We start from the raw sequence: 14,239 nt of genomic DNA, 5'->3' as shown, positions 1-14,239 counted from the left end.
AGGTGAGGCCAGACTTGGTGATAAAATAATGGACTGAACTTTATTTGACTCTTGGCTTCTTAATTATTGTACAGTGCTAGATGTTCGTTACTTGTGTGCAAAATAGCTATTTCATGGGCTAGTTGGACCAAATTGGGGACAACTAGATGGTACGGATATTTATCTCAGTCTTTAAGAAGATGAAGGAACGTGTTCTGCGGTTTTCTTTTTATCTGTAGTGCTTTTTAATGGCCCCACTCTTAGTTCCTCTCATTGCATTATTGGAGTGAAGGGAACACAAATTCTGCTATACATAGCTGACTTGCTCTTCAGTTTTGTCCACTTCGTTTTCAGTGAGAAGTAGTGTGTCCAGGAGAACAGTGGATGGGGACTGTATGGGAGAACTACAGAGTCTCCTTGGGCTCTGGTACATGACTGGGTTAAGCCCATTTTTCACTCCTTGTCTCGCAAAGAGCTTGGTATTCTCTGCCATAGAATTCCTGAAGGACATCTTGCTTGAGCATTTCCGAAGGGGCTTCCTTGCCTTGGTCGCCTGATAATTGCACGTGATGTAGCGACCAAATGCATCCCGAAAGGTCTTGTTAAAGAGTGTGTAGACCAGAGGATTCACCCCTGAAGAAACATAACCTATCCAGACAAATATCTCCAGAAGCTTTTGGAGCGTGCTCTGACTGCAGGAATCACATGAAGCCAGAGTGACATTTGTAATAAAGAAAGGACACCACATAAACAAAAAGAGGAAAAACACAATCCCCAGCACCTTGGAAGCCCTCTGCTCGTTGGTAATAGTTTGAACGGACTTTTTCCCAACACTGGACATCCGTCGAATAAGCATTTCATCATTCGCATTAGGCACCGTTTTATTCTTGGGAGAAAAATCCAGCATGGCCACCTTTTCAGGGGATGAGCAAGGTGTTTCATCCCTCTGGAAAACCGTGGACACGGTAGACCACGTGAAACGCTGTGGTGGCTTGTTTTTGATCAAGTATGCCTTCTTCCGAAGGGCTTGGATAGTGAGAAAGTAAGTGACCACCATGATGGCGAGGGGCGTGAAGAAGGCAGCCAGGGAGCCGAAGAGCATGAAGTTACTAAAACGCTCCTTTGTTAGCACGCATGTGATGTTGTTGGGGTCGCCCACGCCAGCCTCTATGCCTTTGATTGGGATCGGGATGGCAATGCCTAGAAAAGAAGAAACCCCAGACAAACTGAGCTCAGTTCCATCGTCTGTGTGAATCACTCCAGGGAGCACAGTGCTCCTCAACCTGCCTGCTGACAGCGCCTGCTGATTGTGAGAGCACCAGCTGTGGGGGATTTGACAGGAACGTATTAAATAATCAGGTCTGTCATTTACAAGAGATTCATTAGGCACTTGGGTCGTCATCGTCATCGCTAAATTTTAGAGGTTTGCAAAAAACCCTTACAATATTCTCATTTTACCGTTGAGGTAACTGAGAAAGGTAGAGGTTACATTAAGTAACTTGCTCAGTTATGTAGCTAGAAAGTGTCTGAGATAGGATTTGAACTCAGGTCTTCCTGACTCCAGGTCCACCCAGGATGTTAGATGTTAGGGAGAGACCCTAATTATTGCCCCTGTCTTGTAGTGGCTTTACACCTCTTTGTATGGACAGAAGGAATTCTGTAGAAATAATGCCTCTGACCTACAGAAATTTACAAGTGACATAAGAGTACACAGCCCCCCATTCTCTTCTCTAAGGTTCAGCTGGTACGCCAGGATCACTTTGTATTTACACCCGTGTAAATGGGGTTTTTCCACTCTTCTTTTGAAATCATGAGCGAAGAGATGTAGGCTATTTTCACATTTTAACGAATTCCAGGTTTTACCTGAATGACTTAGAATTCCTCAGAGAGGAACACGTGGTGATAGTGTTCCTCCCATCCTGCTGGCTTTTGCTTGTGGGAGAAGTGAGAGGGCAGGGGGGAGACCCCGAACAAGGGGCCCGTTCCCAGCCCTTTCCCTTAGAATCAGCCAACATTGAAAAAGGAATCTGTCCCATTTGCTTCGATCTGACCTGAAAGCTTATCTCTAGCTTTGAGCTCTGTGAACCCTAAAGCCCCCCATCATCTGCAGATGCTTTTGGTGGTAAACAAAGGAGGGAAGCTGAGCTTTCATTGGGAGCCAAAAGATCAGCTGCAGACGATCGGGCCCTGCTGGCTTTTCCCTCTCCAATTCGATCTGAGGTGCATCTTTTCCCTGCTTTTATTTTCTTAGGCATCCCAGTCCCCTTTCATCTAATACTTCTCTCTTTCAATTTGCCACTTTGTTATAATGGAATGTCGACTCTCTTCCTGGAATTCTAATGAATGGTCGCAAAATTTGGTTGGTGATTGCATTCACCTCCAACAAGTGCCCTGTTCCACTTGACTTATTTGTCCAGTCCTCACCTGCCAATTTCCAACATACCATTTTGGCTGTACTTAAACTCTCCTCAAAGATATTCTGCTAGGAAGTCTCCTGGCTTTGTTCATCAGCTTGTTGAACACCAAAGATGGGAACTGGGCCATCCAAACGGTTTAGAAGAAAGGCAGCTGCTTTCTTAAACCCCACTTATCTGCCCATCCTTTATTTTTTATTTTTTATTTATTTTTTTTAGTGAGGCAATTGGGGTTAAGTGACTTGCCCAGGGTCACACAGCTAGTAAGTGTCAAGTGTCTGAAGCCAGATTTGAACTCAGGTACTCCTGACTCCAGGGCCGGTGCTCTATCCACTGCGCCACCTAGCTGCCCCTGCCCATCCTTTATAAACATTGCCTTCTTTCACTCTCACTCCATCACTGAAGAGGATCAGGCAACTAAAGTCATATGCTATGGACACTTGAATTAACTGGCCTGCCTTGGAATCTAGGTTTCTAAGCTAGTCTGGTAATCTTGCCTAGTTTCTGCCCAGCGTTTGTGAGGGAGGTTTGGTTAGTTGGTTTTTAAAATACTCTAAATTCCCTCAGTTTACCATTCAGCTCCTTAGAGGTGCTTATACAGGTGCTGTTTCTCAGTAACCATAGGTTTTTATATATTAACTCTTAGGGTTTTGTTGAGTTAGAAGGAGAATTTGAGTGTGTTTTCAGATGAAAGCCTTCTATTTTTCAGAGGGCTAGTGCTTCTAGGTTTAGCCTACATGTTGAATCACAGTAAAGATCATGAAAATGCAGTGGGAGGGGGGTTCTTCCCCCTGTGGTTATGGGCCTTTTTGGTTGTTTGTTTTCATATATTTGGCAAAAGTGTAGATTAGTGTCATACATTAGCATATCAGAGATCCATATTTTCATCAGTGTGGACCCTCCCTCCACTGATGCAAGGCCCGAGAGGTGCTATTTGAGAACTAACTTCTGGAGCTGAAAATTTCACCCCTGCTCCTCCAGCCACCCTGGTCATGAGTGTCTCCTAAATGAGTGATGCAAGAGGCTGCTAACTCTGACCCGGGCCTTTTTAGCTGGGTGGAACCTGCCCAAGCGTAACCTTTGTTGGTGTTGTCTTTGAATGCCCGAGGTCTCCTCCACCCCACAGTGAGGCACTGAGGTAGGTCTTTACTGGAAAGGCTAGAGTCCTCTGTGACGAGTGGCTCGAGGATGACGATATATATACGTGTGTGCACGTGTGTATGCACATACATATATACAACATGGACACCATGGTGGTGGTGGCACCTTGACCTGGTGATGAACTTCCTGTTTCCCAGGCTGCTCCTTGAAAGGACCCTCCTATCCCCAGACCCCTCCTTTCTCACCTACCTATTGAAATGAGCCACACCACTGTTATCTTGATGAGGGCCGTGGCTCGGGAGTTGTATTGACTGGCCTGGATGGGCTTTTTGATGGCTATGTAACGGTCTACAGAGATGGCACAGAGGTGCATGATGGATGCCGTGGAGAAAAGGACGTCCAGGAACAACCAGGCAGGGCAGAGGGCGAGCGGGAGGGGCCACACCGGCTCTGTCGGGGGAGGAAACACAAAGCGGTTATTTCTCTTCTGGCCACACCTGACCATTGGCTTTCTTTAATACATTTGTTAACCGTGTCATCACTTGGGTACCGTGTGGTGATTATTTGTCTTCCATTAAAACCTTCATTGTATTCCTGACAAACTCCATCTCAGAAGGAAGATGCTGTGCGTGCAGCAGGACCATTGGCTTGGGAGGAGGCCTGATATCTGGGGGCCTAGGCCTGGCTCTGACTTTGTCCTATGTCCCTGTGACTATGATGGAGAAGCATGTGTACTATAAATGTATTAACTTAAACTTTTTATGAAATGGCTCACACTCCCAGGACATTTAAAATAGAATTCAGTTTACCAAGATAAAATGATTAACTTTTAAGGAACATGTTGCATAAAGCCAATTATAGGTATTAATAATTGTTAATATTTGCAGTAACCCACAATAGGAAGTACTTGCATTTTGCAGAGGTATTTAGTCATCGGGTTGTGATATTTCTGGATCTTTTTCTGAAAAGGGGACGTGAATTTTGTCCCTCGTGGACGACCTTTATATTCTCAAACGACAGAAGTTTCTTCTTACAAGTCTCCTTTAAGGCAAAGGAACCTGAATGGGAAGAACTCAGCTTCTCTTTGTCTACCCCTGTTTTAGGGGAGAACTTTCACTCAACTCACCACAATTTAGGGGAGTCCTAGAGCAGAGTGAATTTCAGTGAAATTCTTTTGAAGACTCTTCACAAATACTCGACCATGATTAGTTGTCTAGTGTCCTGAAGGGGTGGGGCAGTGGTCAAAGAAAAGCAGAGTGGAGAGATGGCCTGCCATGCCTGAGATGCTCTCTACTCCTCTCCTTTGGGTGCCCCATGGGGGTTGGCACTGGTGGGGAAGATCTCACTCTGTGCACAGGCAGAGAAGGTGCTCGCCTGTGTCTCATAATTAAAGGATGCCAGGATAGACTCCTGGCCATTCTATTGGCTGTAGGCATTGTGGCAAAAGGAACCAGTTAAAGTTGACGTGCGATGTATAATGTATCCCCTGGTACTTGGCTTTGAATGTGATGTTGTACACAAAAATGATGATTTACTACATAATGACCTCTTTACAGGAGGTAGGTGGTAGTATTTAGTTTGTGAAATGTTTGTCATAAAAGTAATTTCAATGTCTATCCAGAGTACAAACCATATTTCTATTTTAAAAGAGATTACCTCCCTCTTTCGTTGGAAAGGTTGGGGCCTATGAGTGTGTGGTAGTCTGTGTCTTGTTAGAAACAGTCCATTTGTTAGTCGGTTTTACCGAACTTTTCTCTTTTTCAGTCTTTGCTATAATGGTGAGGGGTGGCTCACTGGGAAGGGGAAGGGTGGGAGCCAAAAATGAATGGGATCTCAAGACAAAAGGCACTCGGAAAATTAAAATTTAATAGGTTGTTCGCTAGCCCCATGCTAAGGCTCTCAGTAGAGGTTTTTCCTGCTTGAGTTCAGGGCATTTGGTTACTGGATAGTGTTCTTCAAAATAGCAGTGTATTATTTGTGCCTCTTGAAATTAGAAACTGGATTAGAAAATTTTGCTTTAAAATGTTTTGATTCTTATAAAAATATCTGAAAGGGATGGGGTCATACTGCTTTGGGGGCCTAGGTACTCATAGTTTGAAAGCAAAGCTATTGTTTGCATGTATATCTTTTCTGTCTCTTTCTCTCTCTCTCTCTCCCTCTCTCTGTCTTTCTCACTCTCTGTCTCTCAGTTAGCTGCTGGAGCAGAAGGTCTCTCTCCCCAGGCCCCTAAAACACATCCAGTTATTACTCGGTGGCTGTGCCCACCCTTATCCCAGTGCCCCAGGGCTATCATTTGGCTCTGAGACAGTTTGTGTCATAGGTTTTTTGTCCTTTTTTCTCCACAGCCAGTCATCTGTTCCTGTCCTGTCCGTCTCCCGCGCCCCGCGCCCCGCGCGCCCCCCCCCCCAACACACACACACCTGGATGTTGTGTAACTTTTTTAACCAGCTGCCAAATGTGTATAAAATTGTTTTCATTCACCTTCCTCTGATCATTGATGGGTTTGGACAGTTTTTCAGATGGTCACTTTGTTTCTTTTTTTCCTTCAAGCCCTGCTTATTTAGTCCTGCACCATGTATACGTTGAAGAGGAGTTCTAGTTGTGTCAATTAGAGATTGTGCATATCAGTTTTTTCTCAGATTATTTGTGGACTCTGCAAAGATCTTTTCCTTGTCGCTAACCTTTTCATCTTGGGTGGTCCAAACCCTGTGTAGCTATATAAATCGATGCACAATGAAACATGTACCACGCTGTAGGCCAAAGTAAAGGAATTTTCTCACATGGTGTCCGCAAAAACCAACAACAGCAACAAAAACAGAAACCCAAAAAAACCAGATGCTAGACAGAGACACATTGGAGGCTAAGTGGAGGAAGAGCAAGGGTGCAGGACCTTGCTTGGAATTCTGTATGCTCACACTACCTCTCAGAACTCCAGTTTCCTCATCTGTAAAATAGGAATAATTATTTTTGATTGTTGTAAGGAAAGCACTTTACAAACCCTGAAGTACAATATGAATGTGAGTCATTATTATTCGTGGGTCAGGCATATATTTTGTCTCCCATGATTTGCTTTTCTTTATTCAATAAATCGGTTTTGATACTCTCCAATAAATACAGCAATATTTGATCCTTTCCAACAAGATATCAGTCTATTGCAATATATCATTGCAATATTGCAGATGGATCCATTATTGAATCAACTTCTAATTTCTTTTTAGTCTATATTCTTTTCTCTTTAAGCTATTGCTCCATCTGGAATTTATTACAGTCCATGGTGTGTGTAGGAAAGGTACTGCAGACAATAAGAGCTGACATGGGCTTTCTAGTTCATCTGGAAGCCCAGCCTTTCATTACATCTAACAGTCTACGTTCGAGGCGTTAATTAGACTGGTAGCCCTGAGGATTAGTTGTATCTGAGTAAAGAGGTCTGAGGTAGGGATGAGTGCTGGATGCCAAACTGACCTAAGTCCCAGCACAGAAGGATTTGACTGTACGATTCAAAATTAAGTAACGTCAACATCATTATTATTAACTATAGCAGCAACTCACATCCATCCAGATAGCCCTTTGCTATTTATAATCCAAGTCTGGGGAAGAGAGCAGGCTTTAGTCAGGCTTGAGGGCAACACTAGCGAGGGGCCAGGAGAGCAGATACTGACCGGCTTTTATGTTTCACCTGACTTTCCTTCAGAGCTTTGGCTACTCTGTGAGGCTTTACCTTTTTGGCAAAGAAGCTCTGGAAAAAGAGAGGGACTGATTGACATCCCGAAGAAGGCCAGTGGGAGCAGTAGATTATTGGTGTACCTGATGTTTTATTAGAACAAGGCAAGTTTTCAGTGTGTTGGACAGATCTTCTATGGGTATATGTGGGGAAATGTCAAGAGCCAGAGAGGCCTGTGTCAGAACTGAAATGCATCTTCAAGGTCAGCTTCATGGTTTTTATAAGGCAAGGAAATGAGGGCTCAGAACGCTTCAGTCACCAGCTGGGCAGGGGGCAAATCAGAGGCTCAGAGCTTTCTGTTTCTCTCCACTGTCGTTTTCTGGTTTCAGACTTATTTTGATGAAATTATAACTCTTTCAAATTCTCAAGCACAGCCTAAATCTGCTGGGCTGAGCAGAGAAACACAATAGAAATTCTAGCATCACTGAGTTCAGATCATGTGATCCCAGAACCCGAGTTCTACTATAAGCTCAGCTTCTTGAGCACTTAAATTAAGCAGTGGCAGAAGTGAATTGATTTTAACAACCTCCATTCCTGAATGCTTATTTTTATAACTGAAGAGAAATAGAAAATTATCATTAATACAGAGGTGCCATGATTTGTCTATTTAATGTCTAGTAGCTTTACTGTTTGCTTATTACTAGTAAGAGGAAATGATAGAGAGTTTCTACTTTTATTTTTTTTTTTTTTGGTGAGGCAATTGGGGTTAAGTGACTTGCCCAGGGTCACACAGCTGGTAAGTGTTAAGTGTCTGAGGCCAGATTTGAACTCAGGTACTCCTGAATCCAGGGCCAGTGCTCTATCCACTGCGCCATCTAGCTGCCCCGAGAGTTTGTACTTTTTAAAGAAGAGTAGGAGATTAAAAATGATTGAGGCCCAAATTGAGAGATACAGCTTTCTAGTAGATGTGATTCAGAATTTCATGAAATTGCCTAATAGAATGACTTGTAGCTGTGTGTGCCACTATGGCTCTAGCCTCAAGAATACTCCAAATCGATGCATTGACATGATTTGGATCAGTGATGGATAGGGTATTGCTTTAAATAAAAATTGACCTAAATGACTGCATGGGTGGAAATAACTGAAGATGCATACAAATGTTGGGTCAGTTTAGCTATTTTAGGTTCCTTATATTAAGTTCTGTAAGTTGATCGGCAGTTTATAGTCCCAGGATACTTCACTGCCTGTTTCCCCCCATAAATCATTCCCAGGCCAGCTAAGAGCCCTGGATTTGTTGTTAGAGCCCAAGATTTGTTGGCAGAGACAAATTATCTCCTCCAGTAAAAGAGGGGGATGTGACATTTTGCTGGGCTTCTGAAATAGTATGGTGTGAGTATTTTGTTTTCTGTTATTTTAACAATTCCAGGGAGATTTCAGAGAAAGTAGCAAAAGAGCTCATTACCAGTTCATTTCTGACTAATTTCTCTCCATAGAATTTCAACATTGAGCATCTAAATACATTTTGTAATTTGTTCTGGAATACCTACCAAATATGGCTTGGTTTGGGCCCATTGGTGTGTTGTTTTTTACGGAGCCTCTAGTCATAGACCCAACTGTTTGTTAAAGCCATTTAGGCCCCATTGTCTTCGATGTGATTGTGTCTTCCTATTTACTGTGGAGTACAAGGCCACAGATCAAATTTCCCCAAAACCTAAGTGCCACAGCATTTAGATGGATCAAGGGCATGAGAATACAGGCCTGTTTCATGCTGTGAAACAGATCAAATCTACTGTGATGTTTCCTCCCTTCGCTTGTCTTCATGGCAAGACTCTGCTACAGAGCCTGAAGAAACCTCTCTGTGGCCTTTCTTCAGGCTGGCCCAGGGTCGTGTCTTGTTCAGTCAGGCAGAAAGTGATGATGGGGCATACTGGGAAGAACTGACTGCTTGTTAGCAACAGGCCTAACGGTGACTAAAGGTGGAGTAGTTGTACCCAAAATATGTCCTTGATAAAGGACCCTTTTTTTTGTTTGTTTTTTTGTTTGATTTTTTTTAAGTGAGGCAGTTGGGGTTAAGTGACTTGCTCAGGGTCACACAGCTAGTAAGTGTTAAGTGTCTGAGGTCAGATTTACTCAGGTCCTCCTGACTCCAGGGCTGGTGTTCTATCCACTGCGCCATCTAGCTGCCCAAGGACCCGTTTTTAATCATTGGCTTGGAACCTGAGGTGCAGAGGGCAAGTCCTAGAAACCCAGTGGGCCCCATAGTGTACATCTGTACATTGGGAATAAAGATCATGTGTGCCGCTTCCCGTCCCTTTGTTGGAAGTGCTCTGTGCACCTTTTGAAGGAGTTGTGTCAGCAGGGTTGGGACAGCCAGCCTTACTCTTCCAGGCAGAATAAGCCATCTTGAGCAATAGCTGGTGATAGCAATAACTCTTGGCCCCCCTTTGCTCTTCTTGTTTTCATTTGCCTTCACTAGTGAAATATTCTTTAGGTGTTATGTTCCCGTGTGGTTTTTATAGAATTCCTGTTAGGGGTTTAAAACTAGATGCAGCGAGGGAGTTCTCTTTATGGGAACTTTCCCAATTGGGAACCCACCACCTATAATTAGAGAAAACAAATGGGTTCCAGTCTTTACAGCTCCCTGAGGTTCCTTTGAATGGCCTCACTCTAGAATGCCTTGATGTTCCTGAGCTAAGAACATGATTCTCTGAGATTTTAACCAAACGCTCTACATAAGACTTGAGATTGAGCTCTCTAGGCAGCTTGGGCATCAGGGTGGGATTCCAGAAGCTGCCTTGTAAATCAGTCTTTGGAACTCCACATGCGTTTTGCTGTCAGAACACTGTTAGAAGTTGCCTGGGGCTGCCACCTATCTACCATGGCCACGTGTGAGTAGAATGTTCGTCCCTCCAGAACTCTCTCCATTGTTTGAGCCAGATCGCAACGGGACTGCTGTTTGGCCCATCATTTGGCGATCCTAGTTGTCTTGTTCTTTTTGGCCGTAAGCTCCTTATGAGTAGGAATTGTTTCATTCTTTGTATTTCCTGGCTTTGCACAGTGCTTGGCACATAGTAGGCACTTAGTAATAAATGCTTAAGAAATAGATCTACATCACCTTGTCTTTTTTTTTCTCATACGGCTGCATTCTAATTTAAAAGTTGCTGTTTGTAGCCCTGTCCATTTCTTAAAAGCCATTTATTTTTCTTTCTTCAATTTAAAAAAAAATACTTTTCTGCAAGTGTTTTCATTTAAAATGTTCATTTAAAGTACAAAATAGATTGGGGGCTGTATGGAGGACCAAACACTACCCATTGTAGTCAGACATAGGTTTTAAGCAAAAAAGGGATGGAGAAAAAAGTTCAGGGCATTTCTCACAATACATTGCACAGTATAGGGTGTCGTGCTAAGAAATTTGTTGTGGGAAATTTGTTGTCCTGAATTTAATGGTCTTAGCCAGCTGATTTTTCTGTAGTGTTAAGTAAACCTTCTATAAATCTCTTATCTTTTGGTTACATTTTCAAACTCACCTCTTAACCAGCCACCACTTTGGTTTTCTTAGTTATGGGAAGCATTTTCTGTTACCTTTTCAGACAGCTTGTTGTGGGGGTTATTTACATAAGCAGGGTGGGCATGGCTGGATTGGCCCAGCCTAGATACATCACTGTTCTGGCAGCCAAACGTCCTTAGTCATTTAGTTGAACATAAATAAGGCCCGGTCGTTAAGTGTTTGATGCTAATAAGCGCATGCTAGCTTCCTCCTCTGAGCCGCGAGTAAAGTCTTCCACTGCCCTTTGGCCATCTCTCTACCAGACAGCCCCATTGGATTTTTTGGAAGTACACGGATCCAGAGCCCATTGTGGTTGGCATCTGGGTTTAAACCCATGGAAATGGCTTTTTTTTTTTTTTAATCCTTGGCTATTTTATTCTGATAGACATCATTTCAGTAGCTGGCCCCTATACCAAGCAGTCCTGACATTTTAGTTTGAAGTTAAAACTGACTTACCAATGTCAAGCAATTGAATTTGTTCAATATCAATAAGAGAAGTGGCATCAAGAGCTGATCTCTCTACTTCAATGCATGGCCATGAAGAACAGCCCCTTTCAGTGGCAGGACCAAACCTAGGAATTTCTCTTTTGTGCACAGTCTGCTCTGGAAGAAGGGCACCCCTCACCTGGGAGAATTCAAGGGCTTGCCCTTCTGTCACACAGTGCCTTGGCTGGTCTTTCCTGTGCATTCTCTCTCTTCCTGCTCCCTTGTAATCAGAAATTCATCCTGTCTGTCATTGAAAAACAGTGTGAGTTAGACTTACTCTGACACCGAAGCCTTATGGGTGTGTGATGTTTAAGTGCTCCTTTGTGGCAATTCCTCTGACAGGCTGATTAGTAGCGATGCATGAGTTTGTGAAGGGGCCCAGGAGGAGGAATTCTTGTCGGGTAAATATTTAAGCCACGTTACCGAGCAGGGTCATTCATTCAGCTGTCCATACATTCAGCTTCTCAACAAATGTGTAGTGATTTTGTTATGATGATGACATTTCACTCTGGTTTGAAGGGGGACTTTTAAAAAATTTTCTGTCTCTGTGCATTTGAGCTGAGTTGTGCCTAGTGTCAGTGAAATGTTCCTGGATCCTCCCCACAGATCGACTCTTACATAAATCTGACCCACTGAGTCCCTTAAACTTTGTACACAGTTAAAGGTACTATTGTTATGTTCTGGTCTAATTTAAGATTCCTTAAATATTTTAACCTCAGTTACAGCTGGATTACTCAAGAGATTAAGAAACTGAAAAGGGGGGGAGGAGTGGAATCCATGGGTCAAAAAAATTCCTCCTTATAACTAAAATATTTATGAGAGATATTTTAAGATTATTAAGTTAGTAAGAAATCTTTTTAAGAGACTGATTTAAATCAACAGAAAACTAATTATTAATCTCAACAACCCAGGTTTTATTCCATTTAATTTAGTCAGTTGGGGGTCCTGAATTTTCCCACATGAGGTACCAGTGATCAGAAATCAAGAGGGCTAAACAGCAGCAGATGGATCATTTCCTTCTGTAACTGAAGATTTTTCATGCTACAAACACAATTGAATTAATTGACTGAGGAGATTTTCTAAAATGCATGGAAATTACAAGAATTTGGATAGAACAGTTCATTTAAGCTAGGAATGGAGTCAAGTCAAGAGGCATAGCATATGTGACAGAGCGACTGTTTGGCCAGCAAAAAAAGCATCGGCTCTATTCTGCACAGTAGGCAAGAAGGGTTTTAACCCAGTCAATCCTATAGCTGTGCAGCAGCATCTTTAAAGGTTATTTACTTGGAGAATGTCTTTACCATTATTAGCAGAGTGATGATTATCTGGGAGATCATTTTTATTCCTTCTAGCTGACGTGCACAAGTCGAGACACTAGAGCAGTGAAGGGAAATTGTAACTACTTTTAGTCACTTTTCTTTTAGGCCAAATAGAAAATCTATGACAACAACTAAGGTGCCCACCCCTAGGGTATTGTGATCAAAGTTCAGTACTTACCAAACATGATCGTCAGGAGGGCAATGGGCATCACAAACAGCCCGACCAGCAGATCGGCTACTGCCAGTGACATCAGGAAGTAGTTGGTGGCGTACTGCAGCTTTTTTTCCAGGGACACTGCGAGGATGACGAGGATGTTACCCCCGATTGTAGGTATTATCACCATGAAGATCAGGAGAGCCGCCCAGCGCAGTTTCTTCTCTCCTGGTGTTGAGTCAGTCGGCAGTCCAGACTCATTAGATGAGAGTAAGCGATCGGACATTTTAGAACCCTGCAGAAGGTAATCTGGAATTGTGTCTTGTTCCAAAAGTCTGTAAGAAATAGCCATTCGCTGTTTTTCTGTGATCCAGTCTGCTTCTGGAGAATGGTCAACATGGTCAGTAGCTGAGCTAGTCATCGGCTTTTTTAAGACATTGTAGCCATGACAACACTCAAAGCCAAGGTAGACCCCCTTCTTAAAAAAAAAAATCTGTTTTCACCAACTCTTGGCCATCTCTGCTTGGTGAGGGAGGTCCTTTTGTCTGATCACTGCTCTGAAGAGCCTCAGATTTCACAAGGTTTTAGGAGAGGAAACCGCAGTCTGGACCTAGCTTCTCATGTCTTCCCCAAGCAGCAGAGTGGTCGAGGAACTGGAATGCCAAAGGGTTCCCCCTCGATACAAAATATGTAGATTACATCATTTTAATTGACAAAGAACAGAACAGATACTTGTGCTGCACGGCCCCAGCCCCTCCTTTCTCCAGAGCTCTGGTCTGCATTGAAGACTTTCCAAGCAGACAAGTTTTGAGCTAGAAGAGTTCTTGTAGTCCAGCCCCCTCATTTTACTGATGAGGCCCAAGGGGGGACATGACTTACCTGACATCACACAGCTAGTTAGTCATATAGCAGGGCCTGGATTATTCAGATTCATCATCTGGCCATTTGCCTAGTCGATTTAGGTCAGGGGTCTTTGGATAGACTTCAGGGAGTTCGTGAACTTAGATGGGGAAAATGGTATCTTTATATCCATTCCAATTTCCTTTGTAATCCTATGTATTTTATCTTATACACTTAAGAAAATTCCAAGAAGGAGGTCCATGATTAAAAAAAAAAAAGGTTAAGAAACCCTCGTTTAAATTAATCCGGTAGATTTATTAAGCCACGGATTTCTGATGTTTCGGATCAACCACTAGCCCAAGTAAACGCTAGATATTTCATGCTATCAGAATGTCTCCATACCTCTGTTGAACTATATATAAATTCAAGGTAAAGATTGAAAATGAGGCTGGGGAGGTAGGGGAGTCAGAAGTGTGCCAAAGAATTTATTTGTTGACTTGGAGCTGAGCATTTGCACACTGGCTACCCAAAGAGAAACACGCCCACCAACAAATATTATTAATAAATACATGGCTCTAAAAGATAGGTCTGAGAAAGGCACACATGCACACGTGCAGATTTGGGGACGTGTCTTAGATTTGTGCATTTTCTTTGGAGTACTGACATGGAAGGAAACACCTTCATTTTCTCTTTGAATTTTGTAGATTGGCTTTCATTTGAGAGGACAAAAGGAAAGGC

The 14,239-nt window shown here is 43.0% G+C and overlaps 2 protein-coding genes across 2 annotated transcripts in view; one reads left to right on the top strand and one right to left on the bottom strand.

Annotated features, from left to right (window-relative positions):
- PSMD1 (proteasome 26S subunit, non-ATPase 1) overlaps window positions 1–14,239 on the top strand; it is a 111,533-nt gene that overhangs the window by 54,032 nt on the left and 43,262 nt on the right. The gene's annotated exons all lie outside the window — the stretch shown is intronic.
- HTR2B (5-hydroxytryptamine receptor 2B) lies at window positions 96–13,082 on the bottom strand. The gene is made up of 3 exons (XM_044002744.1): window positions 12,686–13,082; window positions 3,744–3,944; window positions 96–1,179 (listed from the first exon to the last, which is right to left on the bottom strand). Exons 1-3 carry the CDS (start codon window positions 13,080–13,082, stop codon window positions 287–289), a joined length of 1,491 nt encoding a protein of 496 aa, XP_043858679.1. The 3' UTR covers window positions 96–286.

Source organism: Dromiciops gliroides, chromosome 4, assembly GCF_019393635.1.
Source record: "Dromiciops gliroides isolate mDroGli1 chromosome 4, mDroGli1.pri, whole genome shotgun sequence".
Taxonomy (NCBI): Eukaryota; Metazoa; Chordata; class Mammalia; order Microbiotheria; family Microbiotheriidae; genus Dromiciops; species Dromiciops gliroides.
The sequence above is the reverse complement of the archived record's forward strand: the minus strand, read 5'-3'. Positions and strand labels throughout refer to the sequence as shown.

Excerpts from the sequence above, each read along its gene's own strand:
- HTR2B (XM_044002744.1), bottom strand. The coding sequence starts at position 13,082 with ATGACTAGCTCAGCTACTGACCATGTTGACCATTCTCCAGAAGCAGAC. Across the intron at positions 3,945-12,685 it reads CCTCCTGACGATCATGTTTG|AGCCGGTGTGGCCCCTCCCG; the intron begins GTAAGTACTGAA and ends CTCCCCCGACAG. Across the intron at positions 1,180-3,743 it reads GGTGTGGCTCATTTCAATAG|GCATTGCCATCCCGATCCCA; the intron begins GTAGGTGAGAAA and ends CTTCTTTTCTAG.